This window comes from Callorhinus ursinus, unplaced genomic scaffold, assembly GCF_003265705.2.
Source record: "Callorhinus ursinus isolate GAN/ISIS: 27379988/994484 unplaced genomic scaffold, GSC_fseal_2.0 scaffold1, whole genome shotgun sequence".
Classification (NCBI taxonomy): domain Eukaryota; kingdom Metazoa; phylum Chordata; class Mammalia; order Carnivora; family Otariidae; genus Callorhinus; species Callorhinus ursinus.
Window position 1 is genome coordinate 4,903,502 of NW_027397063.1, and position 27,181 is coordinate 4,930,682.

Below are 27,181 nucleotides of genomic sequence, written 5' to 3' on the forward strand. Positions count from 1 at the left end.
TCCCCAGCTGGGGAGCCTGGGCTGCTAGTTCACTGCCTGTCCCTCTCTGCTGGGCTCCTTCTCCTCCCTGGAGCAGACGTGCAGAGGTGGGTTCGGCACCCAGTTTCTGCAGGCTTCTGTACCCGTCGCAGAATCTGTACCCCTCAGCAGCTGCAGACCCCTGCAGACCAGGAGCCGACGTGGCTGACCCTGCTGCTAGGGCAGCCGCCAGTCGGGCCAGGGTCCTTCACACGGCAGACTGGGTCAGTGCTCTGCCAGACCCACAGTCTTGCATAAGTTGTAATTTTGTCATTCATTGGTGAGCTTTCTGTTCTGGTGTGGTTTACGGAGTTTTAGTTTGGGTTTCCCTCAACGTGGTCAAGATAAACCTGCATACTTCATTGAGATTTAAGGGGCACATCTTACTGAGAAAGGACTTTGAGGTTCTCGGTGTTTTACAAGGAGTTGCCACTCTAGCCTGTTGCCCTCCTCAGTCCTTGTTTCTGGTAACGTGGCCCCTTCTGGTTGTGGAGAGACACGGTAGTCCCGGTCGTGGCGACTGTGAGGGGGCCCCCCCCCCCCGGCCTCTGAGCAGTCGTGCGGCTCTTGTCCTTGCAGCTGGGCCGAAGTGCAGGGCCTGCCCTCCTGCAGCTCCTTCTGGACCTCCTCAGGCGCCTGGTCATCCACTGTGTGCAGCTGGATGCGCAGAACCAGCAGAAACGCGAGGCCGCCCAGGCCGAATCTGACCTCTTTTTGGACATGGAGTCCTTGGCCTCGCTGGAGCTGGCCAATGACAAGGTACCGCTGCCATTCTTCCGTGGGTCTCCTTCCTGTTAACCTTTTCCTGTCAAGGCTCGGACCCTGGCTTTCCTTCTGCTTCTGATCCAACACGAGGACGTGTTCGTTGCAGGTAAATAAGGAAATGCAGAACACTGTAAAGGGGACACTGAACCTCCCCCCAACCCCTGACCCCTGCATCTACAGATAAGCATGGTATAATGTGGGCGTGTAGCTTTCTAGTTGCCTTACCTGCGAGCGGTTTCTCTTACACCAGGTGACGTGAGCATCTTGAGAACTGGGAACGTTTTCCTTTTGAGCTGTTGCAGCCCGTGTTGAACGAAGGCTGGGCGGTGGGTGCGGCTGGCCCGGTAGCTCCACAGCGTGAGCTTACCTCTCCCCTGCTGGGGACCTCGAAGCCACTGTTGACTTGGGGCTAGGGTGCATCTTTCTCTCACCATCTGCCATTTTACCTGTTTTACTGGGTTCGGGAAGCAGTCACGCTCTTCATGGACGGCCTCCTTCCTCTGATCTCCAGGTTGACTTTCTGGAAGGTGTCTGTAGGTGCAGGACCACCACCTAGTAGTTGTTTGACGGGGCAAGGCAGCGCTAAACGTAACCACGCTTCTCTGTTTTTAATGGGCAGAGGTCCATTGGAAGGTGTGACGGACTCCTGTTTCCTTCCCTGTTGAGCGAATGAGGAAGAGAACGTATTCCCGGGCCCAGGGCCCGGGGTCACTTTGTGGGCTAGGAATTGTGTTCTGCACGGCTGCTGAGAACGACTGGAATAGGTTATTCTCTAATCCAACAAGGGTGCTCAGCCGCTTTCTGCCCGGCGGTTTGAACACGGTGTTGGGTCAGAGCTAGTTCCCCGGGGGTCACTCAAGGCTCAACCTCTGCCCGCACGTTAACCTTCGGTTCCAGCTCCACCGGCTCGCGCAGCAGCTTGATCCCCACCCACCGGTGGTTCCCAGATGCTGGGCCTCCCATGCTGTGATCCTGCTGCTCCAGGGATCCCTGCGTCCCTCGGTCAGGTTGATGTTGGAGGGCAGGGCTGCTAAGCAGGAGCCAGATGATTGGTCTTCACCACATTTGGGCATTTCTGCATAGCCCATCCCCTGCTGGAGAGCAGTTCTGCTGTACAGTCAGTCCGTTCAGTCTGAATTTGTCAGACACCTGCCGGTGTGGGTGGGGCACTGGCGCAGTCATGGTTCAGCTGTCACAGTTGCCCGGCGGGCGGGGAGCGGGGGCAGTGCACCGCAGTCGGGTCACAGCTTTGACCGGGCTTGGGTTGGGGTGCTGTGGGCCTTGCGGATGGCATGGCTTAGGAAGGCCGTTGCCTGCCCTCCGTCCTACTTCCTGCTGGCGCTGGGCCCTGTGTGAGGTCTGTGCCTTGTCACCCTGTTTCAGACGCTGGAGGAGGTGCTCCTGGCCATCCTCCGACACCCCACACTGGAGGGCTGGTACCTGGCCCTGGAGCAACAGGCCCTCCCTCCGCACACCCTCAGCCCTGTCCTCGTGAAACTCCTGGCAGCCCACCTCAGCGCGGGGGTCCTACAGCTGCTGGTGGCTAGCGCCCCGGTCCTCCAGAGCACTGGTCAGCGGGGCCTCCTGGCCAGGTACTTGGAGGCCATCACTCAGAGCGTGTTGAAGGAGTTGCGAAACAGGAGGACTGGCTCGGCCACGTCACCACCAAAGACCCTGCCGCAACTGGAGGCCCTGCAGGGACTGCATCCCTACATGGAGGGCGCCCAACTCCGAGAGGTCACCCTGGCCCTGCTGAGCCTGCCTGAGGCCCAGCTGGTGGCCCAGTGGCCCACGAAGTCTCCCGGGAAGGAGAGACACCTGAACGCTCTTGGCAAGACCCTGGTCCAGCTGTTGACCAGCAGCCCCCAGGACCAGCTGCAGAGCAGTGAGCTCCTTTGGGCCTCCGAGTTTGTGAAAGGCCTGGGGGCTTTGCTCCCCACATTGGCCGTGGACGAGCTGGATGCCGTATTCCTCCACACTCTGCAGAGAGAGCCAGCGCTGGCCCCTGTGGTCGGGGTGGACCTGCTCGACTACTGCCTGGCCCGGCGGACGCAGGTGGCCCTCGGCATCGCCGCCCTGCTCCTGCGGCTGAGCTGCACCCACCTCCTGTGGTTCGAGCTGTGGTGTGGGCAGCCCGGCACAGGGCTCTGCCTCCAGGAGCACCTGGATGACTTGCTCCCTCTCCTCCACACGTACCTCCAGACCAGGACACGGGGCCCCTGCGCATGCCCGGCGGGAGGTACAGCAGCTGGTGGCTTCAGGCAGCTGGGGGTGTTAAGTCAGAGGGCTGAGGAGGTCTAACCGGGAACTCCCACAGTTGGGGTATGGGCTAAGTTCTGGCTGTCCTCCAGCCACTGACCGAGCTCTGGAGATCGAGAAAGAGGAGAGATTCGCACTCCCAGCCCTCCCCTGTCTCGGGGCTTGGCCGTGGGTTGAGGTGCTGCCCCACGTTCCCGTCCACCCCCGCCGCCCCCCCCCCCGCAGGAAGCTGGGGAGGGCTGGGTCGAGGAAGGGTCAGCACCGGGGCAAGGGAGGCATTCGGGGTGACCGCCCTTTGTCCCAGCCCATTGTCCCCAGCAGAAGAAGTGTCAGTGAGTGACGCTGAGTCAAGGCAGCTTGGGCCCAGCCCTCTCCACCTGTAGGGTTTCAGGTCCAGGGCACTTTTTGCTCACCTGAAATATGCTTTAATTTCTTTTTATCGTGTGTATGAATGATTGTTCACTTCCTGCTTTCCCTCAGTGTGTCATGACTTTGTACCAGTGATAGGGAGCCTCCTTCTAGTCAGTGATTTTTTTTTTTTAAGATTTATTTATTTATTTTAGAGAACGCGTGGGAGGGGCAGAGAGAGAGGGAGAGAATCTCAAGCAGACTCCATGCTGAGTAGGGAGCCTGACATAGGGCTCGATCTCACAACCCATGAGATCAAGACCTGAGCTGAAACCAACAGTTGGACACTTAACTGACTGAGCCACCCAGGCGCCCCCTCTAGTCAGTGATTCTTGGTGTACCTCCCCAACTCCCGTGCCTTCGAGGCAGGAACCCCGAGCGAGTCCAGAACTTGGGTCCTCACAGTCCTACGACCAGCTTCGAGCTAGGCTTACACTCAGGGCCCGGTGTCGGAGGGTTGACCGACGAGAGGTAACCAGTGGCATGCTGGTCAGCCTTTAACAAACTGGCCCTTGCATTTGCCAATCTCCGTGGCATCTGTGCTCCTGCCCTGGCCGACCTCAAGCTACGAGTGTGACCTCGCCCAGTCACAAAATTCCTAAAAGTTAGCCGTGGGCTCTGTGAGCTGGTGTGTGCGGGCCCCAGCATGCTGCGGTGTGTGACCATTTCTCCTTTTTGTCTCTGCCTAGTGTCCTCTGCTGTCATTCCCGTCTTGAAGAAGGCCCTGTGGAAACGGCTGCAGGCCAGGCTTCTCAGCACGGACGGGCCCCCAGCGTCCGGGCTGCATCAGGAGGTCCTGGCCCAGCTGGTCCCGTTTGCAAGACCCAAGGAGCTTGCGGTCCTCATGGACCATTTGCCCGGCTTGCTTCGGACTCCGGGCACGCGCGAGAGGTGGTGAAGGCTTACGTTCCCCTCCCCACTTCACTTTTCCTTGTAGTTTTTAGAAACTAGTGGGAAGTTGCCGCACTGCTTTCATGCCAGTCGTGAGAAGGCACCTCCTACAGGAAGTCTGCTTCTAGCCATCCTGCCTGGAGCGAGCACGTCTCCATGAGTGGATGGCTGGGTCTGATGCCCTGAGAGCAGCGGTTCTCAACCGGGGGTGATTTTGCCCCCTCCAGGGGACAGTTGGCCACATCTGACATTTTTTTATTGTCACAACGCAGTGGAGGGGGGTTGTCACTTCTGGCTTCTAGAGGGTAGAGGCCAGGGGTGCTGCTAAATATCTTACTATGCATAGCACTGCCCCCCCCGCCAAGAAAGAATAATCTGGCCCAACATGTCAGTAGTACTGACACTGAGATAGCCTGATTTAGGCAAAGTCTGGACAATGTATCTTTTTTTTCTGGTGCAGTAGTATTGTTTCTGGTAATTGTAAAACTGCTGGTGTATCTGTGACGCTGGACCAAGGAGTCCAGGGCAGCCGTGGACTCTGGTGCTTAGGTGCTGTGGGGGAATGGGACTCAGAGCATCTGTCCCAGGTGGCCCATTGTAATGGGAGTTACGCTTAAGCTGGAGGGGTTTAGGCCATCCCCCTGACTCTGTGCCTTCTGTCTCCTGTGCAGTTGGAGCGTGGCCGACTCTGTGTCTGCAGTGTTGGAAGGGTCGGCCGGAGAGCTGCATGCCTGGAGGAGGACTCTGTTGGAGTCCTGTGTGAAATGGCTGATCGTGTCTTTCCGTGGTGGCCAGCAAGACGACCGTGACGATACCCGGGATCAGGAGAGGCAGATGCTGCTGAGATTTAGTGAGCTGCTGGTAGGTGTCTTTCCTTTCCTTAGAGAGCCTGATTACACTCTGAAATCAGAGTGGAATAGACAGACCAGAGTTCACAGATGTGCGCACAGAAGTAGTGGGAGATGAGCAGGGCCGAGTCTGCCCCGAGACGATGCGCCGCCGCCGCCTTCCAAGAATGGATGTGGGATTTTGTCAAGAGCATTTTTGCTTCTCCTGAAATGGTTTATGGTTTTGGCTTTTTTGTTTAGTCTGTTAATAAGATGACTTACATTAATTGATTTTTGATGGTTTAACTTTACGTTCCTGGGATACACCTGCTTGATTACAATGTATTACAGTTTTTCCGTATCGTTGGATTTGATGTGCTAGTATTTTATTAAGAATTTTTCCATCTGTGTGCATGTGGGATATCTGTTTATAATTTCATTTTCTAGCAGTCTGTTGTTTTTTGGTTTTAGGATCAGGTAACATAGCCCTCAGAATGAGTTGGGAAGTTTCATTCCAGGCTTTTCTTTCCTGTGAGCATTGTCAAACGTCATTGCTTTCCTGTCTTCTGGCATACATTGTTCTCGATAAGAAGTTTGTCATTCTTACCTTTGTTCCCCTGCCTTAGGATCTTTTTTTCTTTACGTTGTTTGAAGCAACGTGATCATGATGTGCCTTAGAGTAGTTTTATTTAAGATTCTTATGCTTGGGGTTCACGGAGCTTCTTGCCACTGTGAGCCTAGAGCTGTCATAAAATTTGGAAATACTCACCTATTTTTGGTCATTATAAAATTATTTTTGCTCGGGAATAACATCCTGAAGGATAGGAGTTATTCCTCAGTCCGTGATGTAAAATTGCGTTAAAACTCATAGGGTCTGTGACTTGTGTTTAAACTCTGGACCCAAAATTTAAAAAATACTCCTCAGGAAAATAACCCTAGGTGACAGTTGTGTGATAAATGGATTCGTAGGTTATAGATGAAGCAGTGTGCTTATGTTGTATCAGGAGACTTTTTAACCTGTATCTCAGCCTTAAATCATTGTGTTACAGGTTTGTGCATTCAGAGTACCTAGGAGCCCAAACATGGCAGAACTAGGGGGCACGAGGAACATCCCCGAGACCTAGGGAGAGCTGAGCGTAGAGGAGGGTGCTGGGCTCACCCGCCACTGGTGACAGTGGCCCTTCCTGTGTGACCCTGTCGTCAGCCCCTCATCCAGCAGGCCAGCTCGATGACTGAGGGCAGGCTGTGCTCTTCTCAGGGATTTGCCTTCCCCCTCCCCTGCCTCCCATTCTCTCTCTTCTTTTTCCCTCTTTCATAGATGCACTGTTTCTAGGTTTGGGGTTCACAGCAGAGCTGAGCAGACAGTACAGAGTTCCCCTGTGCCCCCTGCCCCCGCGCACACGCAGCCGCCCACTCTGAGCCCACCTCACCAACCCTTTGAACTGAGGAGTAATTTTCATGTTGTGAAATACAGGCTCTTGGTGTGTGTGTGTGTGTGTGTGTGTGTGTGTGTGTGTGCGCGCGCGCGCGTGTGTGCGTGTGTGTAAATATGGGCTCTTAAGTGCGGAGTTTAGTGTTGACAAATGCACTTATATCCTTGTGCCCACACTCCCATCAGAGATTTTTATCATCCCAGGAAGTTCCCTTTCCTCCAGAGCACCCACCCCTCTGATTTAACTTAGCGCTGTATTTGGAGATTTTCTCTACATCAGTGATTGTGGACCAGCATCGGCCCTGCTGGTGGTGCAAAGGTCTTCCGCTGGGGAGAGGTGCTGTCCTGTGTTGAAGGCCTGAGTGGCTGGCCCTGTGCGTGATGCAGGCCAAGAGCACCTCTGAAGTGGTGGACAGAGGGATAGGTAACAGGACTAATAGGGAGTGTTTTTCTGCTCATTTGGTGATCATAGACATGCTAATAAAATGACAGCTACTAGCAGGAATAATAAAACAATTTAAAAAATAAAAGAAAGAAACAACTGCGTGCTTCTGTGGACTCCTTAGGTCACTCACTGTATTCCGTGTTTACTGAACGGCTCTAATTTAAGTTCTGTATTCTGTGCTTTAAATTAATTGAAGATGTCCCCTGAATATTTCTTGCTTTTATTCACAGAATTCCCTTAATGAAGTTGATCCTGGTGATTGGCAGAAATTTGTGAAGACTGGACTCAAGTGAGTCCGTTTTGGTCTCTCGGGGTGATTGAGTAAGGGCGTGAGTGTGCGACGCCAAGCCTGCATGGTCGCTCGTTAGCCCGGCGTCTGCGGAACATGGGCCGCTCCCGGTTCACGGATGACGGGGTGTGGGGTGCCACAGAGGCTGGACGATTTACCCACTGACATGACGATGACAGAAGCGGCCTTTAAAAAATGAAATATTTTTAAGAAACCAGAGCATGCAGAGAATACGACGGCAGTGCCCCGATCGAATAAGTGCCGGCAGTTTCTTGTGTTTGTCCCGATCTCCCCCCCCCCACCCCCCCCCCCCCAAACATCACTCCCCTGAGGGGCCGGCTTCGTGGTCGCCATGGGTGTTTTCCTACCTTGGTTGCACGCCAGCATGTCTCTAAATAGTAATGACAGTATATTAGTTGGCTTCACTTTCTATACAAATGTATCATCTTATGTGTCTTTTTTTTTTTTTTTGCACTCAAGTGTTTTCGAGTTACCCATGCTGATACACTTAGATCTCAGCCCATTTGTTTTTGCTGCGGGGGTGGGGGGTATGATTCTGTTTTCAGCCCCCACCTCACCCGCTGGTGGACATCTTCCTCCCTCCCTCCCTCCCATGCCTGCAGTGAAGGCTGCACGCCCCTTCGTGCCTCGTGCCAGGTTTTCTCAGGGATGGGCGCTCGCTGGCAGGGAGTGTGGCCACAGCTTCACTTTTACTAGATTTTTAGCTTGCTCTCCAAAGTTTCTGAGCTCACCTAGCACGTCTTTTCCCCACATCCTCACTCGCACTTGATAGGGTCAGACTCTTCAGTTCTCAGCAATCAGGTAGTCATGAAACTGTTTGTCGTCGTGCCTCTAATTTTCACTTCCCTGATTAGTCACCGACTTAAAACAGAAAGATCTTTACTTGGCCCAAGAGAAGAGAAAGATGTGAAGGTGGGTCACAGATCAATGATGGCCTTGGATCGCCATCATGAAGTAGTGACATTTCTTTCAGGCTTCGGTTAATTTGTATTTCTAGAATGCCCATTGTATGCTAAGTGATTCTTAAGGTTAGTCACATATGACTGAAAAGCTGCTTTGTTCCAGAGCAGGATGCTTTCATCCCTTCAGTGGGTTCTGAGGGATTGAAGGCCGAGAAGGCCTCTGAACCCCTGGATAGGAGTTCTCAGTAGCCGGACGCAAGGAAGCGGGCAGGCTGACATGGCAGGGCGGGCTGAGCAGTGAGTGGTATCTTGATTCAGGCTCAGCTGTTCTGCCTCCTGGCACTTTAACCGAACAGGAAGTTCGTTTGGTGTTCGCACCGCAGGAAAATAAATGCATCCCCTCCCTGTTTTCAGAAATGCCCCCTGCCATGGGTGGATGGCTAGGTGTGTGATAAAGCGAGTGTCCTGCAGTGATAGTAGTGGGATCGACATGGGTAGACGGGTATGCACTGTAAAATTTTCATCTTTGTGGTGTGTTAGAAATTTTTCTTAAGAAAATGCCAAGAGAAAGGTTTTTTTGTTGTCTCCTGCAAAATAAAACTCCCCTCTGTGAAGTTCTTTCCCCCTTTGATTCTTGCCTCCTAGATTTCGGTATCAGGACCATGCATTTTTAAAGGCCCTCCATGCTGCCATACAGCGCCTGTATCTTCCTGAAAACTCCATGTGCGCGAAGCTCATCCAGCTCCCAGTGGTCCACATGATGCTCACGCAGCATTCTCTGTTTTTGCCAACTCTACTAAAGTCTGAAGAAGAGGAAAACCTGGACAATCAAGTAAAAGGTGCCCCTCGCTAGCTGCGCACTGAGGTTTAGCACCGATGCGTTTTCAGAGCTAAGGAGGCATTACCAAAATGGCATTGGGATGTTTTGTTTCTGTCAAATCCAAGCCCAGGAAGTGTTTCCTCAGACTTTGGGCCAAGCGGCAGGGGAGAGAGTCTGAAGGGTCCTATCCTCTTGAAGCCACGCTCTGCCTAGAGACAGAATGAACATGCTCAAGCCAGTAGAAATCCCCATGGGGTCGGTCTGTAATCAACTGCCGGATTGGAGACAGCCGTCCCCTGAGTTCCTGGTGTGGGTGGTAGGAAAATCACAAAGGCCCCACCATTTATTTAGGCAGGAGTAGGTATATAGAGACTTTGCTAACATAATCACAGAAGAGAATGCGTAGGTGTTAAAATCTTTGGTGGCTTAAAATGTGGGAGAGGGAGTGAAGAGAGCAATGACAGCCTTGCCAAAGCCAGGGGGAGAGAGACGGTGGTGAAGAAATGCCTCATTTAAAAAAGGAAAAAGAGGGACAAGGCACAGTCCAGAGACTAATACTGTTCAGAGGAGGATATTTCAAGCATTTAAATGTTCCCTGAAATGCTTCCTCCTCTACTTTTATTCTTGTGTGCACAACCGCCTGCACTGCTGTGCATTTCAGTGTCGTTTCCTTCTAGAAGCACTGGTGGATCTGATGTCGGTGGTGGTGAAGATGTGTCCCTCTGTCTGTGAAAGCAGCCACTTTGCCGTGCTCCTTGGGGCCTATGGTGCCACTCTCAGCGTCCTAGGTAAGGGTGTGGGGGCTGGGTGGTATGGCCAGGGGCTGTGAGTGGACCGGGCAGGCGATATGACTGGGGAGCGTGAGGGGACCGGGCTGTGTGACCAGGGAGTGTGAGGGCACCAGGCAGGCAGTGTGACCAGGGAGTGTGAGGGGACCGGGCTGTGTGACCAGGGAGTGTGAGGGCACCAGGCAGGCAGTGTGACCAGGGAGCGTGAGACCAGGTGGTGTGACAGGGTGGAAGGAGCATGTGAGGGGTTCAGCTTTCTAACTGGACCTTGATTTGATTTCTAGACCAGAAGATTTTACTTCTCCTCCGGGCGTATGAACAGAACGACCTCAGCCTCGTGAACTTCAGGTGAGGTTGGGCCTGGCGGTGTGAGCAGCGGTCTTTGAAGGTGCTATCCAGAGATTGAGGGAATATGTTCTGCACAGCAAGCTCCCCAGGTTTTCTCTCATACCTTTTTGATTCTCGGGGAGAGGGTAGGCTGAATGGAGCTCCCCTAGGTCACACACCAGCTCCTGTGGAAGGCTTGGCCTCATGCTCTAAGGATGGTCCATATTCATCCCTGAAGGAGGAGGCCTGAGTTTGGGGCCCACATGGGAACCCTGTGGACATTCAGTGGACAGATCTCACACCACTAAATGGCGCCCACTTGATGGATGTGTCCAGTATGTCAGCTGCTTGCCTGTCCCCCCCCCCGCCCCCCCCCAGGGAACAGCCTCCTAAAGAAGGTAATTTATTTTTGAACTTGAATGACTCCTGCTGATGTGCCCAGAAATGAGTGTGTATTTGGAGTTCAGTTTAGAAGTATTTAATTAAATAGATGTTCATTGAGCGCTTGCTGTTTGACGAGGTGCTGGGCCCAGCGCTGTTGGGAATACCTAGAGGCATAACACCCAGTCTTGCTGTCTGTTAAGGGAATCAGATGATTGCAAATGTAACTCTTTCTAATTGGCCTTTGGTGGTGTAACCCAGCTGTTAGGGGAGCACATGAGAGTACCCTCTCCCAAAGGGGAGGCAGGGAATGCTTCGTGACCAGGTTGGCACTGGAGGGATTTGATGGAGGTGAGGGTCAGTGGAGGAGCCTGGGGACACCACATGGAGGGAACAGTGTCACCAACTCCCAGCTGTTGGAAAAGTCCATTTCTGAGAATGGTGAGCAGGTCAGCTTATGTGCATCACAAGATATGTGTAGGGAAAAGGTGGTGGGAAGGCCAGATAGACTGGTTGGTAAGGATTTTAGGTGTCAGACTGGAATATTAATCATTTCCATCTAGGAGACAGGGAGCTGACAGACGTTTTGGGGCAGAGAAGGAGTCCCCCTCAGAGCCCGGCTCTCAGGGAGCACCCTCCACTAGTGGGGAGGTGGGTGGGAGGTAGTGGGGAGAAAAGTAGGAGGAAGGGGAGGCTTGGGGCGGCTTCACTGGGTGTTGGTGGCGCATAACAGAGGCGTTGACATGGTAGACTCGAGGCAGGGACAGTCAGAAGGCTGTTGCGGCAGAGCTGCTGTGCTCATGGCCGCCTGTGAACCGGAAGGAAGCATCACCGAGCAGCCAGGATTCTCCTGCTGTGGCGCAGCGACTGGCCTATGGAGCCAGACCTCCCAGTTTTACATTCCAGCTCTGCCACTTACCGGCTGGGCAAGTGACCAGCTGAGCAACTTTCTTAACCCTCCCTGTGCCTCGTCCCCCATTCGTAAAATGGGGATAATAATAGTACCTACGTGACAGGGTTGGTACACGGATACAAAATACAGATAACGGTGAATTAGTAGACGTGAAGGGCTTAAAAGTAAGTGGCACATCGGAAGCTCCAAGTAGGTGTCATCATCCCCCCACACTGTCACCCACCCTCGTCACTGCTAGCATCTCTGCCAGCGCCCCCTCCCCCTTTGTTAGGATGGGGACCAAATGATAGAACACCTGTCACGTGCTCCAGACAGCGGCTGGCGAGTGCTGGCTGCTCGGCCACGCTGCCTGTGACGGTCATTGTCCCCCGTCATGCACTCTGTTCCGGTGGGGCCCAGTGACCTGTCTGCTCTCCCCCATCCGGCTCTAGAGTGCTGCTGTGGGGCCCGGCGGCGGTGGAGCATCACAAGACATGCCGGAGCCTGGGCAAGTCGCTGTGGCAACAGCCGAGTGTCGGGGACGTCCTCCGCCTGCTGGATCGGGACCGCATGATGAAGACCATCCTTCACTTCCCGCAGAACCGGAGGCTGCTGCCCCCCGAGGTGCGGGGGCCCAGGGGAGCCACTAGGGAGCACTCCCAGCAGCAGTGCGTGCTCTGCTCGACCCTCAGAGGATTCTGTTGGCAGCCTCAACTAGAGCATACTGCAAAACACAAGCGCTGTTTTTCTTGCGGTTTGTTAACATCTTGTTAAGTACAATTCCAACTACATATGGAGGTAGCAAGACAGGGCCCCCCACACCTGTCACTCAGCTGCAGCAATTATCAACACCAGCCGTGCTTGTTTCTTTCATAACCCCCCCTCCCCAAAAAAGACTAGTTTGAAGCAGATCCCAAAGATCTCCATTTCATGTTAGAAGTGCTGTTTTCTTATGCTTTTGAATATTCAAAATCATTGGAACCCTATAGATTAGTGGCTAAGCACTCACATGTTACCACATTTATGTGGCCAGACCACACATTTCTGTTTGTTTCGGGCTTTTTCAGGATGCACAGGAACTGATCTTTAAAGACCGGCGCACAGTGGATCTCGATGGCCTTTATGACCCCTGCTTTCTCCTGCATCTCTTCAGTGAACTGACCAGGCCAGGTAACCGCAGCCTTCTGTGGGGCGGGGCTCAGGGCCCGGATGCAGTCAGCTTTCTTGTGGGAATTACCACCATGATAACGGAAGGCTTGTTTCTTATTCTAAAAATCTTCATCCACCTTCCCACCTTTTTATTTCAGTGATTTTTCAGAAGAGTAACAGTGAATGTTTTGAATATACAGTGATTAAAAAAAAAATTATAATTTTAAAATCTGGGAGTGTCCCTTCATCCTTGATGTTTTCCTAATTCTCAATGGCAAGAGCCTTTTCTGAATTCCCATTAGATAGTGATCAAATGCCACCAGATTTTATCCTTGAAAACGAGGGAGAGCCTGCCGAGGTTGACTTTTTGTTGGGTTAAGTGTAATTTTGAGTTTAAGTGTCGAATAGCCAGAGGGTGGGCGTGTTTGTGAGTTGTGAGAATGTAGGGCGGAGACCGAACACAAGCACGCACACGTACGCACTGTTGAGGACTGATGGCCGATTCCCACGGCGAGTCTGTTGCGGCAGTTCTGTTGGATTGTGGCATTGTGTCAGCGGTAGGCGTGTCATATCTCATGTGGTTTTCATTTGCGTTTTCCTGATGGCTAATGTCGTCGAATGTCTTGAGGTTCATTTGCCATCTGTGTGTCCTCTTCATTGAAATGTCAGGCATGTCTTTTGCCCATTTTCTAACGGGATTTTTTTTTTTTTCACTGTTGAGTTTGGAGGGGTCTTTATATAGTCTAGATGCTCATCCTTTGTTGGATATGCGGTTTGCAAATATTTTCTCCCAGTCTGTGGCTTATCTTGTCATCCTGGTGACAGAGTCTTTCACAGGGCCTGAGTTTTTCATTTTGAGCAAGTCCAGCCGGTCACTTCTCCCTTCTGTGGCTCACACCCGTACTGATACTCTTGGCTGGGAGAGGCAGGAGTGGCCCATGACTGCTCCTCACGGGGCCTCCCCTGATGAGGAGGCCTCCTCTGATCTCAGGAGCAGGAGAGGCCTCTGGTTCCTGCCCGCCACCCCCCTCTCGGCCTTGTCTGGTGGACGCCACCGCAGCAGGGGACTTGGGTTCCACAGCAGGCTCCACACCGCGCCTTGGCTGGGGTGGGTCGGAGCAGGGCCGTGGCTTTCTCTGAGGGGTTCGGCTGGAGCGGAGCAGTTACTGTCCACATTTTCTGTCTTACTAAGCTGCTCCTTTTCTAGTCTTTCATCTAGAGACTAGAGAGAGCAAGGCTTTTGTTCAGGCTTTGTCTGTGCCTCTTGGTTTTCTGGGCCGCTGCCTTCTTCAGCTCAGAGTCTAGGACACCAGGAGCAGAAAGAAAACGCAGGGAACTGCCCTGAGGCCCCCCCGGCTGGTCAGCTTCCTTTCTGCCTTTCAGAGTCTTCTTACACCTGTCCGGGATTTTTCAGTTGTGTTTACTAGTAGACGTAGAGAAAATATGTCGACTCCATCTTCCTAGAATTAAACATCTAATTTAAGTGTTTAACATTAGATGATGATATATTCACAGTTCAAAATTCAGGTGGTACCAGAGAGTGTGCGGTGAAACTGACTGTCGTTTCCTCCTGGCGGGGACCTGTGTTAGCTGTTCCTCACAAGTGCTCCTGGGCCCGGCTTGCTCCTTCATGGCCTGTCATGGCTCTGGTCAGGCCTACATGGAAGGCACCGGGGGCAGGTGTGGGGGGTGGGGGGAGGCGCATGTTCTGCAGCTCTGGCCTTTGGTGTGGCCAGCATGCTGCCTGCAGGACCCCCAGGCTCCTTCCTACTGGACTTAACGGCCGCATGGATTTAGGTGCACTGGGAGACCGTGTCTCCTTTTTCGTGCTGTTTTGTCCCCTTTTCAACTTAGAGTTGTCCTTTTATGCTCCAGTGCTCCTGCGTGCAAACAGACTTGCTGACCCTCCACCACTGCCTCTCTTAACAAGATGACAGGGCCGGTCTCAGAGGTTTCTCACTGGTGGCCCCTGAGGTTGCTGGGGCTCCCCGGCCTCCGTGACCTTGGTGTTCTGTGGCCGAGCTAGATTTCATTTGCCAGAGAGCAGGGGCATTTCATACCAGCGTCCGATCACTGCAACGGCAGGCAGAGATCTTCACTGACCCCTAACAGGGGACTTCCCAGTAGCCTAACAGAGACACAGGGACTGTGTGCGGCCCGGACGCTCTCCTCCTTCCCCCTGCCTTCAGCCCTGGCGAGGTCTGTTTCTCATCAAACACGAAAATAGATTTTCCATAGTCTGAAAATATGAGGTAACTTGAGGGGATTATAACAAATCATTTAGTCCGTTGCTCAGGCTCTTAAGAGAGCTTTTAAGAGACAGAAGGCAAAGGCTTGGAAAACACTAATAAAAAAAATACTAAAATTAGGACACAGTGTTGTTCTCAGGATCTTGAATGCTGCCGTTTTTGGATGGGGAGGACAGTGGGAGGCCTTCTCTGAAGAGAGGTAACTCGTAAATGGTCTTTTAGTAGGGAAGTCTCCAAATACAGCCTATTTTAAGTTTTATAGGCATGGTACGTGTAGGAAAATTTGCAAAACCTGTGTACCCCTAAAAAGGATTTGTGGTGGCTTAAAATACAAATTACAGTAAAATCTTTCATGGTAAAGTTAGACAATTTTAAAAAGCAGAGAGGTGGATAAAGATATAAATACAAAAATTAAAAGAAAAGAAGCAGACAAGAAAAACTAGGTCATTAAATTTTGCTCGGGTATACTTGTCATCCAGAACAAAAAGTGGAAGCATCATGTTTTAAATAAATTTTGTTGTCTGATAAAAGGAAGCAAAGCAGTTTGTAGGGAGAGGGAAATTTCTAGCAGTAAAATGGTAAGTTGAACAGAACAGAAATCTGTGAACAGCATATGGCCAGTGTAGGCTAGGTTTATTGTTGTGGAATTAAATCATGAATTTATTTTTCATATTATTTTTAACATGTATTTTTCCTTTTGATTCTGCCCTTGGTGGGAAAGTAAGCATGAAGAATGTCTTAAGTGAATTTTTACTGAAGCGTGGTAAATAGAAATGACCACACATCATATGTGTGTGGTGGGAGTTTTGGTGAAAGCACCAGCTGGATCGAGGAGCAGCACGTAATGGGCGGCTCTGCAGGCCCCTTCCTAGGCAGTGCCCCTTCCTGCCCAGCAGGAGCCAGGGCCCTGTATTTGAACTTGATGTGAATGGTACCATGCCGTATGTGTCCTTTCGTCTCAGCTCCATGTACCCCACGTTGTGTTTGTGAGGTTCCTTCGTCCTGTGTGTGGAGCAGAGGTTCTCGACAGTGTTCTTACTCCCTGCAGTGGCCCCCAGGCCCCTGTGTTGCTAACATCTTGCAGTCCTAAATTGGGCAGGGCGCCTGGGTGGCTCAGTCGTTGGGCGTCTGCCTTCGGCTCACGTCATGATCCCAGGGTCCTGGGATCGAGCCCCGCATCGGGCTCCCTGCTCGGCGGGAAGCCTGCTTCTCCCTCTCCCACTCCCCCTGCTGGTGTTCCTGCTCTCGCTCGCTCTCTCTGTCACATTAATAAATAAAATCTTTAAAAAAAAAAATCCTAAATTGGGCAGATGATTAGTTTTTAAGTGTGGCTGCCAGACTTCAGAGAAACTCTAGTCTCACTGCTCCATTTCAGCCTTCGCGGAACATGGGAGCCTATTTTCCTAACCTCACTGCTTCCCTACTCTGAGTCCTGGGCTGAGAAACAGGATCTTAGCCGTGGCAGTGACAAATGCTTTTTCCACAGCGAATTCTTGTCCTCCGCAGAACTGGGCGGCTCTCTTCAGCTCACCTCTCACAAACATCGCAGAACAGAGAGGCCAGCATGCAGTTCTGTGAGCCTCGTCCCCAGACCACGGAGACACGGGCCCCGCGGACTCCTCAGTCGTCCCCTGCCAGGCTGCCCCCAAGGAAGGGGTAGAGGAGGAGGCATGAAGAGGAGCTCCTGGGGCTCTGGGGCACAGTTGTACTCCCACTGAAGCCCATAAGACATGGGGTGCTTTTTATTTTAATCCTTGATCACTGTGCTGGTTCAGATGTGTTATCAGAAGGCCAAGTTGCGATTTACGAGGTTCCCGAAACAGAGTCGTGTTTATAACTATGTTTTGATAGCCTCTTACACTTTCCGCACCCCAAGGCAGCGCTTTTCCTGCAGGGTGACACAGCAAAGACTTCAGAGAGTAGTAGATGACCACAGACATGAAATGGACTTTTCCTCAGGGACACGTGGAAAATCCATTTGTCTTAGAGAATGTCAGTGATTACTAAAAATACCCTAGCCAGCTGAGTACTAGCTGTTTTTAAAGCGAGTGTAATATTAAATGTTTAAACTGTTCTCTTTCCCAAATATGTTCCATTTCCGTGTGTTCAGTGTGTAGGTATGTAGGTGTATCTTAACACATCTCATCTTTTCCAGAACAGTGTTATCCCACAGTTGGGTGCTTTTTTAAAGCTTTTGGGGTTCCCCCCCCTTTTCATCAAAACTTGTCACTTGTTAGAAATGAGGAAATTTAGTCTGTACGCTGTTGGAGCCCAAGATTATTCTTTTATCATCCTTTTAATTTGCATCTGGATATTAACAATGGTTTTCTGTTGACAGATGTACTTGGGTTTTGCCTTTTTTAAATCCAGTCTGACCATCTCTCCCTTTTAATTGGAATGTGTACACCATTTACATTTAATGTGATTATTGATCTGATTCTGTTTTATTTTCTTTGTTGGTTTTTAGCTACAGTGCCTGTATGTGTTGCTTTAGGGTTTATAGTACTCACCTTCAATTTATTGCAGTTCCCCTTCAAGTGAGGTTATACCACTTCATGGATAGTAGAAGCACCTTACAACAGTATTGATCCATTTCTGCCCCTCCTGGCTTTCTATGCTGTTCTTACCAGAGATTTTACTGCTGTATACGGTAAAACCCACAATATGTTGTTTTTGCTTCAAATTGTCAGTTACCTTTTAAGGAGATTTAAATATCTTCTATTCACCATCTTACAGTTACCATTTCTGGTTCTCTTAATTCCTCTGTGTAGACCCAGGTTTCCATCTTCTGCCATTTTCCTTCTGCCTCAAATACTTCCTTTAAGAATTCTTGTAGTTCACATCTGCTGATCAGTTCTTTTTAACTTTGTTACAGGAAAAAAAGGCTTAACTTTTGAAAGGTTTTCATGGGGTATAAAATTCTAGGCTGACAGGTTTTTGTTTTTGTTTCTTACTGTACTTGAGAGATGTTGCCACCTGATTTTGGATTGCATTGTTTGTAGTAAGGAATCTACCACCAGGCCACCAGAATGGCTCGGTTGAGCATCCGACGGTTGGATCTCAGCTCAGCTCTTGATCTCAGGGTCATGAGTTCAAGCCCTGTGTTGGGCTCCATGCCCAGCATGGAGCCTACTCTAAATTAAAAAGAAGAAGAAGAAAGAAATCTGTCATTCTTACTTTTGTTTCTCTGTATGTTGTGTGATTGCTTTGAAGATTTTTTTTTTTATCATTGGTTTAAGCAGTTTAATTACAATGTGCTTTATTGTAAGTTACTTTATGTTCCTTGTATTTGGGATGTTCGTTGAGCTTCTTGGCTCTGTAGGTTTATAGTGCTTGTCAAATTTGGAGAAGTTTTGGCCATTATTTCTTCAAACGTTTTAGGGACCCTCATTACACATACATTAGCCTGCTCGATAATTGTCCCACAGCTCACTAATGTTGTCTTCCGGTTTTAATTTTTTTTTCTCTGTGTGTTTCAGTTTGGATCATTTCTGTTGCTGGCTTAGAGTTCACTGATCTCTCTGTCTAAAACGTCTACTCTGCCAATAATACCCTCCAGTGCATTTTTCATCTCAGACATTTTATTTTTCATCTCTGGAACCTTGGTTTGAGTTTTTACAGCTTCTGTATGTCCATTTAACATACTCAGGGTTTCCTCTAGTTCTTGAACATGTAGAATACAGTTGTAGTAGTTACGACAGAATCCTGGTTCTGTTACCTTTGTCATATCTGAGTCATTTTCACAGGGTGGATTCTTCTCTTCCAATGGGCTATGTTCCTGCTTGTTGGAATGTCTGGTAATTTTTTATTGTAAACCAGACATGAATTTTACCTTGTTGGGTGCTGGATATTTTTATATCCCTGTGAATGTTCTTGAGCACTGCTCTAGGACACATCTGAGCTCCTTAGAAATGGTTTGATCCTTCCAGTCTTGCTTTGAATCTCTGTTAGATGGCCCCAAAGCAGCGTTTTAGTCTGGGACGAACTTTGCCCCACAGCTGACGTTAAATCCTTCTGAGCAATCTGCTCTTTCCCTGTGAACTGTGAGGATTTCGCCCTGGCCGGTGGGGAGACAGGAACTGTTTCCAGGCAGGCGCGATCCTGGGGTTGGCCCTGTTCGTCAGCCTCAGGTAGCTGCCTCATGCACTCTTGCCGAGTGGCACTCCGCTGAAGACCCTGGCGCTCTCGGAGTGGAGCTGTCTTCTCTGGGACTCTCCTGTGTGAACTCTGGCCACCTTGGCCTCCCAGCTGTGCGCTTTGTCTGCACAACTCCTGAGTTCTCCAGTCTGTGCCTGGGCTTGCCCTCCCTGTGCCCTGGCCTAGAAAATCTCCGGGCTTCGAGCTGGGACGATCAGAAGGTGCATCTTGTTTGTTTTCTCTCTTGGAGATTGCTGTCATTCGTTGCCTCATGCCCAATGTCTTGAAAAACCTTGTTTCATTTCTAGTTTTTTTAGTTGTATCAGGTGGACAGGTAAATCAGGTTTCTGCCACACTCTTGGCCAGAAGTGGAAATCCTGGTTATTCTTGGAGAGGGTATCAACGTTGAGAAAGAGGAAGGAAACTGTGTGGATGCATCTGCCCTACCACTGGTCGCCCTTCAGGCGAGATGCTGGTGGAAGGTCTAGGGAGCTCCGCTTCTTCTGAGGGAGAAGGAAACTTTATGGTTTAAAGAGATTTCTATGCTCTTGGGCAGCCACCCATTTGGAGACTATTATGTGCCTGTGGAGCTATTCGGATGACAGAGGAGTATCTGATTATTACAATTTTTCTTCTTATTATTTATTCTCAGGTTTTTTTTTAATGGCCAAAATTATCCTTTTAAAAGTCTAACTTTAGCAGGAGGGAAGAAAAAGAGTTTGACTTTTTAAAAACAATATTGGTGGTATTTCTTTTATCGATAGCATATTCCAAGATGACGCACTTGGGGTCGTCCCTTCCACTGGTTTGTGTTTGGTTCCTAATTCAACCAGCTCACCAGTCACTCGGTCTAAAGAACGTCTGCACGGGTGATTACCATGACCAGACTTGCTGCTTCACCCTTTTTAAACACAGTGACCTGTCCCTTTTCTAAGACTTGACTTCACAGTTTTCATCTTACGATTTGTGACAGTATTTATGTTGTAAAAAGGCCTAGGTCTTTATCTAAGAGGATTTAAAGTGTCCTGAATTTTTTTATTGGTGATCAGGCTTTTTAAGTTGTGGTCAGGTGGGTCCCCTTATCTATCTGACCTTCTCTTGGTCACGTCATTTCCTGAAGTGGTTGTGAGTTTTTACAACCTCGCGGGTGACAGATGGATATCAGATAGCAAGTTCTTTAGACTCTAGCTTTTGCTCAGGCTTGGTGAGTCGCTCTTCTGTGAGATTGTTTGAAGAATGGATATAAGTTAATCCTCCATAAAATTGATGGGCCAGGGGCGCCTGGGTGGCTCAATCAGTTGAGCATCTGCTCAGGTCATGATCTCAGGGTCCTGGGATGGAGCCCTGCGTCAGTCTCCCTGCTCAGCGGGGAGCCTGCTTCTCCCTCTCCCTCTCCCTGCTGCTCCCCCTGCTTGTGCTCTCTCTCTCTCTGTCTCTCTGTCAAATAATTAATAAAATCTTTAAAAAATAAAAAAAAAATTGATGGGCCAGGTCAGACAGGTTTGCACTGGCTGAATTTTCCAGCTTCCCTGTCTTTCATAGTTTCCTTAGTGGTGTTTGTGGCTAGGAATTCAGATGCTGTGGGCCAAACAGGGTAGAAGCGGGGAGTTGGCTTTCTCTGCCAGCTCCCCAGTCGTCTTCCCCAGGCCTCCAGCATGCTGGGATCTCATGTCTCAGGTCGTGTTCCCCAGGCCTCCAGCATGCTGGGATCTCATGTCTCAGGTCGTGTTCCCCAGGCCTCCAGCATGCTGGGATCTCATGTCTCAGGTCTGAATGGCACCTCCGTTGTTCTCTGGCTCGTTGAATACTTCTGAGAAGTAATGAAATAATCCCAGTTGGGATCGACGAGCATTTTAGAAGCTGCAGGTATGGATTATTGCCATGCAAGGGAAGATAGGCTTTTATCCAACTTCACCAGAAGTTAAAGGGAGCTGGAGAGACTTGGATTTCTTGTATCTCTCACTCCTAACTGATGTTGGCAAAAGGAAATTTAATTCCCCATGTTACACAAGCATCGTGATCATTCCGTGTGTGCTGATAGCTAATGTTGGCAAAATGCAAAAGGAAATTTAATTCTCCGTGTTACACAGGCATCATGGTCATTCCGTGTGTGTGTATTTAATGCCGAATTTTACTTCCGTAGAATTTGTGGTGGATTGTCGAAAATTTTTGGATTCCAATTCTCTGGGCCTAACTGTCACGGCCCTCAGCAGCTATGACCCCCAAATGCGAGCTGCGGCCTACTATGTGCTGGCGGCCTACTATTCGCAGCTGGAGGGGGCACGGTTCCGAGAGCAGTCTCAGGTGAGTGGGGCTGAGGGTCCTGGCGGACCTCCGGGAGCTGGCTTTCCACTGGGTCTGGTAGCAGCATTTCTGGGGGACACAGAAGCATGTTGACAGGAGACTTCTGATAAAGAACCTAGGCCCGTTCCCTTTTAGGCAGTGATGCTAGAGATTGCCTCTGGCTCTCAACCCTTGGGGAGATGGAGAAACTTCTCGCCTTCCAAACACTTCCTGTGTGTCGGGTGGCAAAGCAGTTCAGTTTCTTTGGTCTGAACTCAGTGGTTAAGGCAGCTGTTACCCAGAACACACCGAGCCCCAGAAGCCTGTGCCCCCGGGTGGCAGGGAGCAAGAACAGCCCGGCTTGTCGGGCCGTGGAGCCAGGGTCCCTCTGCCCTTGTGCACGTGGCCAGCTCCTCAAGGAAAAGCAGAAGCTCCCCTGAGATGGCAGAGAGCAGGGACATTGCCATTCTGAGCGTCATCTCTGGTGTCCCCTGGGATGTGAAGAGCAGACCACCCAGCAAAGCTGTAGTTGGAGCTGCACGAGACAAGGCTGGTCACAGTTCTGAAAATTCTTGTCTTTTCTTTTCCCCCCGTCTTCTATTTTCCTGGTTTTAAGCTACTTTACCTGTTGGATGTAGTCCGGAATGGGATCCGAACTCAGAACATGAGACTCACCTTTACCTTGACTCTCTTCATTGCCAAAGCAGCCTTGCAGATTTTGAAACCAGGTACCACTGCATGTCCACTTGTTGGCGTTAATCTTGCAGGTGTGATCCACCACACGTGTGAGAAGGCCCGTGTCTGGCTCATCCAGTGCTTGTAACAGTGAGCCGCGTGCATGCCCACGGGAGCAGACAGTGAATAAAGCATGGCTGTGAGGAAGCTCTTTATGGGCCCCTGCGGGTGAGATCAGAAAGAAACCCAATGAGGAGGCCCAGTGCAGAGCAATGTGTGTGATGGGGCGTGGAATATGTATTCGCATTTGCCATAGGCGTGTGAAGCGCGGTACAGGGCTGCTACGAGGGGGGTACGTGGATCCCACACGTGGAGGGCACCTGACACAGGAAGTCTGTCCGTCGGCAGCCGCTGGTCCATACTCGAAAGTGAGAGTCTGCGCGGCTCGTGGGTCGTTAGCCAGAAGGTGTTTGGCCCGGATGTCACTGCACAGGTGCCAGCTAGGGCCCGAGAACACGGCTCCTTGTGTGACTCCCCGCGGGGTACCACTGCTGAGGTAGCCTGAGGACAAATGTTGGTCACATTAGGGGCCACGGGGTTCTGTGTCCCATGGTCATGTTCAGATGAGGAAGCAGCCCCCTATCTGAGGCCCCCCAGGTTAGATAGCTTGTCCAAGGCCCCACAATTCCTCTCTAGTCAAGTTGCTGTTAGAATTCGGATCTGGTTTCTCTCTTCTCCTGTGCAGTTTTTATTGTATGGTTTTTTCTTCTCCTTAGAAATTGCAGGAGGAAAGACGGTAATCAGTCATTTGTAGACTCTAAAGCAAAAGACACTTCTGAGAAACTATCCTAGCAGAGGCCATGGTGATTGGTCCGGGCTGTGCCACTTCAGACCAGTGTCAGGGTCAGGGGCACAGGCAGCAGTGGTCGTGGGATGGCCTCCGAGGATCCAGGCAGTCGGGACAGGTCGGAGGCGGTGATCCGAGGGAGGGAAGCAGCAGGGGGAGGAGGTGTCTGTCCACCTCGGCCTCGTTGCATTCCAGAGTGACCCGGGGGGTGTGTGAGGCTCCCATGCTGTGACAGTGCCCTTCAGCAGGAAGCCGGTGGGGGTGGGCATCAGCCCCGTGCCCTCCGTGTGACCCGGTCCCCCTCTGCGTACCAGCTGAGTGGGGCTACGTGCTAGGCTGCTGGCCGGGGAGGGGCAACATCCACGTGGTTTCCAAACCGGGAGAGGGCGCCTGTATGCAGCATAGAACCGGGGTGTCTTACTGCCGTCTGAGTCTCGAGAACTGAGACTCTGGATAAGCATAACAAAAGCGCCATGGGGGCAGGGCCTGCTGTCTGACCCCCAGATCCTGCTCCCCAACTCCAGCGGAGCACGGGGGTCCTGCCAGTGCTGCTCTGAGCGACTGTCTGCCTCTGTTCCCAGAGGAGCGCATGTACTTGAAGATCAACAAGTTCCTGCTGTCACACGAGTACTTGAATATGAACAAAGTTCCGGGTTTCTACCAGTTCTTCTACAGCTCAGACTCTGAGGTAATGCTTCTAGAGTCCCCGAGGGCCCCCAGAGACTCCTCTTTTGGATTATTAGCCACTGCCGGCGTTCTGGCATTTTCCCCCCCGGAATCTGTGGGCGGCACGGCAGCCCAGTTGCACGAACAGCACTGGAGCAGGAAGGCCAGGAAAGCGGAAGGCCGCGTAGGCTCGCTTGTAGAAATGCTTTTCATCCTCACGCCTTAGACACCCTCCCTCAGAGACCTGGGTCATTCTGTGTTCTTGGTGAGTGGCCGGGTTCTGCATTAAATGTTCTTTTGTCGCACACCTGTGTGAGTTGGCACAGGGCGGTGCTTAAACTTGACCTGAGGACCCCAAGTCACATCCTGAGGATTTTTAATGACACGGTCAGCAGTAGAGAAATGTCTGTGCCGCTGTGGCTGCACCTGGAGAGAGTGGGGTTTGAAGAGGCGCCAGGTAAAGGGGCTTTAGCTTATCTAACAGTCACCTCCTGTCTGCCTGGGTTATAGCAAAAGACAGAACGGGAGTGGGTGTTCGGGATCCTGCGACAGGGGATGCGGGACAAGCACTGCTACGAGCTCTGTGCCCGGCGAGGCGTCTTCCACATCATCCTGTCGTTCTTCAGCAGCCCACTGTGTGACGGCGAGGCACAGGTAGGCGGCCCCCCCAGGCTGTCTGAGAAGAGAAGGTCTGGGCTGCTTCTCAGGGTTTTTTTGTATATTTGGGGGGTTTTTTTGTTTGTTTATTTGGGGGAGAGAGGTTGTGTGGGGGGAAGGGCAGAGAGAGGGAGAGAGAATCTCAAGCAGCCTCCACAGTCAGCGCGGAGCCCGATGCGGGACTCGATCTCATGACCTCGAGATCATGACGTGAGCCGAAACCAAGAGTCGGATGCTGAGCCACCCAGGGCTCCCCACCCACCCCCCCACCTCCCCCCACCCCCGCCGCTTTCTCTGAAAGTTTGATTTGCAAGTCAAATCCGTGGGAATTCTAATCCCAGCCTGGACATGACCGACCTACTAATTTGACACTAAGCTGACTTTCTAGGAGGGAAAATGAGATCCCACGAGTGCCTTTCGTGTAGCCTGCACATGGGCTGGCACTCGCTGCCGTCTGTCTTCAGGTGACATGCTCTTTATTGTGGCGCCTTTGCTGTGCCCTGGCCTGATAGTAAGGCCTGTGCAGAGGGAGGAGCTAACCGGTAATCGTGGGCCTTTGGAGCAGGCTAAAAAGTCTAGCAACAGATGACCCCTATGAATGACTGAGGGGCTTTCACGGAGACCGTTTCGAGCCACAGGAATGTCACTAAATGCACAGAAGGTGTAGATCTCAAAACTCAGCTACAAAACAAGAGTCAAAACTGACGGTCTCAGAACCAACAAGGGAATCCCCTTGACCAAGAGCGCGTGTGTGAGTGTTCTGAATGCCGACGGTAGTTGGAAGGAGTAACTAGGTAAAGCCTAAGGTATTTGGAATAATTTCTAGCCTCATCAGCTTTTGTGTCTGATAGTATATAAAATGTGGGTAAATAGGAGCAGATTGGAAGTAAGAAACACGTGGGAATGAACTGAATTTGGATATGGTAGTTTTTTATTTTTTGACATGGGAGAAATCTAAAACAGCCAATTCACCGTTTAAGGGGCAGTCCCATTTTTATGTCTATCTTTCCAGGTGATAAAACCGAAGGGACAAAATGGGCCACTAGCTGTTTGTCTGGGTGAAGACTGGGTCCACATTCTCCCCCAGCCTCACATGTGGGCCATGTGGTTTCTGAGCCGCGACTCTGTGCCTGTGGGTTGGTTCCTTAGGATGGGCTCGCAGGCGGGGGCACCCACAGGGCCGGGCAGTGGCTCTGGAGCCTGTGTGTCTGGCCGGCGCGGCCACCACGCTCACAGACTTAGCCAAGCAAGCTTTGTCTGCAGCCACCGCCTGGAAACGTAACATACCGTCGTACTGTTTAACTTGTTCCTTTGGTCCGGTAAACTTGGTTTTTGTACTGAGAAGTAACTCCTGGTTTTGGGTTTTCAGAATTGGATTCTGGAAATTCTACAGAATGCTGCCCGGGATGCCCAGTCTGCCTATGAGATCCTACGGGACTATAGCCTTTTAACGTGGATTTTGCACATCCTTGAGAGCAAGTAAGCACCTCGGGTGTGAGAGGTGTGCCGGGTGGGAAGAGAGTGGGGCAGAGACCATGGCGTCTACTGCTGGCTTTAGTGTTGGTGGGAAATGGGCAGTAGAATCCATACTCTGTAGTTGGGACTTCAGGGCGTTGTCCAGCTAGAAAGGAGAATCGGGGCCCCGCCCTACACTGAAGCCTCGTTTGTGTGGCAGGCTCCCTGTTTTGACTTGGGTGCTGTGCCTTTGGGGGCTGCGGTGGGGGTGAGCCGATGGGATTGCTGAGAGATGGGGCAGCCTGCTCCAGCCGAGGTCACCGAAAGGAGAGGATGTGGCAGTGAGCGTTCTGGACTTGGTTGCAGGTTTCTGGAGACCCAGCTGCTGTCCAACATCATCTCCTTGCTACACACACTGTGGGTGACCAACCTGGGGGACAAAGGAGTGGCATCGGAGGGCCAGCCTTCCTGCCAGCCAGGGTCCCAGGAGCCTCCGAAGATGCTCGCCCTGCACTTGGTCAATGAGTTCCTGTATGTTCTCGTTGTGCTCATGAGGCACCTGAGGTAAGCCCCTGCCCCGCCAGGCGTGGACCCTGGCGTGGGTCACCTGTGGACATCACCTCTCGGTGGTCCCCTCGGTCCTGGCTCCGCCAGTGGGCTCTGGGCCCGAGGGCTGCTATCGGTTGTGGGTGACGTCAGAAAACCTATTTTAGCTGCTTCCTCTTTTCTGCTTCAGCTTTAGGAGGTTCCTTTTAAGACCCTGAGAACTTGGCATTCTAGAAACCTAAAATGTGTCATAGCAGATCCTTTTTAGCAGGCAAACAACTTGCTAATTTGATTCAAGCACTTAAAGTGGTATTTTTGTAGAAAGAACATCTTTTCCATAACCTTTAAACCTAAGGAAGTCAGGGTGTTCCCAAACTTGCCTCTGTCTTCACTAGCCTACACAGATTCACTTATCTGAGGAGCTTCTTGAAAATTTCAGTATTTTCATCTGGCCCTTTGGAATAGTGCTCCTCAGTTCCTCAGAGAGTTGAATCCTCCTCAGATTCCATTGTCTTAGAGAAAATACAGCCTGTGCACTTAGAGTTCTGACTTGGAGAGTCAGACTTAGAGTTCTGAATTGATCATAAATGGTTTATAATCTCAGAGTGAAAACTTTCTTGATAAAGCATTTGGTCTTTCATTGTTCTGAATTAAATTGTGAAATCAGTGCCGACAGACCAGTTTCTTATTATTCCGGGGTTGTGGAAAGACATACTGGTGTTTGAGAACTGATTACTGTTTGAAATAATTTTAAAATTGTGTGGAGCAGATGGTATTGAATTTTAAATTCCCTCGAGTGCAGAGTGGATTTCCTGCGGGTGCCCACGGTCAGGTTTGGCCGTGGATGGGGCTGAGTCTGAGAGGCCATGAGGCACAGGGGAGTCGGCCGTCCTGTGGTGTTCGGTTAGGCGGCTGGCACCCAGACCCTCACGCTCTCTCTGCCTCGCTCTTCCGGTTAGCCATGGTTTCCAAGAGATTCCTGTGCCTCCAGCATGGAGGGGAGACTCCGGTCCCCACTGTGCCTCCCCTGGAGCGGCTTGCTTTTTCCTGTT

General features: G+C 51.1%; 1 protein-coding gene and 1 long non-coding RNA gene across 2 annotated transcripts in view; one reads left to right on the top strand and one right to left on the bottom strand.

The window, feature by feature from the left end:
* URB1 (URB1 ribosome biogenesis homolog) overlaps positions 1 to 27,181 on the top strand; it is a 64,816-nt gene that overhangs the window by 34,458 nt on the left and 3,177 nt on the right. Inside the window, exons 21-36 of the mRNA XM_025872135.2 lie at positions 598 to 777; positions 2,167 to 3,022; positions 4,140 to 4,341; positions 5,013 to 5,202; positions 7,276 to 7,334; positions 8,903 to 9,096; positions 9,755 to 9,865; positions 10,150 to 10,213; positions 11,918 to 12,089; positions 12,533 to 12,635; positions 21,144 to 21,304; positions 21,900 to 22,011; positions 23,387 to 23,493; positions 23,982 to 24,125; positions 25,498 to 25,607; positions 25,950 to 26,147. Of these exons, the coding sequence (XP_025727920.1) occupies positions 598 to 777; positions 2,167 to 3,022; positions 4,140 to 4,341; positions 5,013 to 5,202; positions 7,276 to 7,334; positions 8,903 to 9,096; positions 9,755 to 9,865; positions 10,150 to 10,213; positions 11,918 to 12,089; positions 12,533 to 12,635; positions 21,144 to 21,304; positions 21,900 to 22,011; positions 23,387 to 23,493; positions 23,982 to 24,125; positions 25,498 to 25,607; positions 25,950 to 26,147 (2,963 nt within the window). The remainder of the gene's footprint in view (positions 1 to 597; positions 778 to 2,166; positions 3,023 to 4,139; positions 4,342 to 5,012; positions 5,203 to 7,275; positions 7,335 to 8,902; positions 9,097 to 9,754; positions 9,866 to 10,149; positions 10,214 to 11,917; positions 12,090 to 12,532; positions 12,636 to 21,143; positions 21,305 to 21,899; positions 22,012 to 23,386; positions 23,494 to 23,981; positions 24,126 to 25,497; positions 25,608 to 25,949; positions 26,148 to 27,181) is intronic.
* LOC112824352 (uncharacterized) lies at positions 7,101 to 11,932 on the bottom strand. Its single transcript, XR_003208400.2, has 3 exons — positions 11,782 to 11,932; positions 7,703 to 7,723; positions 7,101 to 7,520 (listed from the first exon to the last, which is right to left on the bottom strand). It is a non-coding gene; the product is annotated as an uncharacterized lncRNA (long non-coding RNA).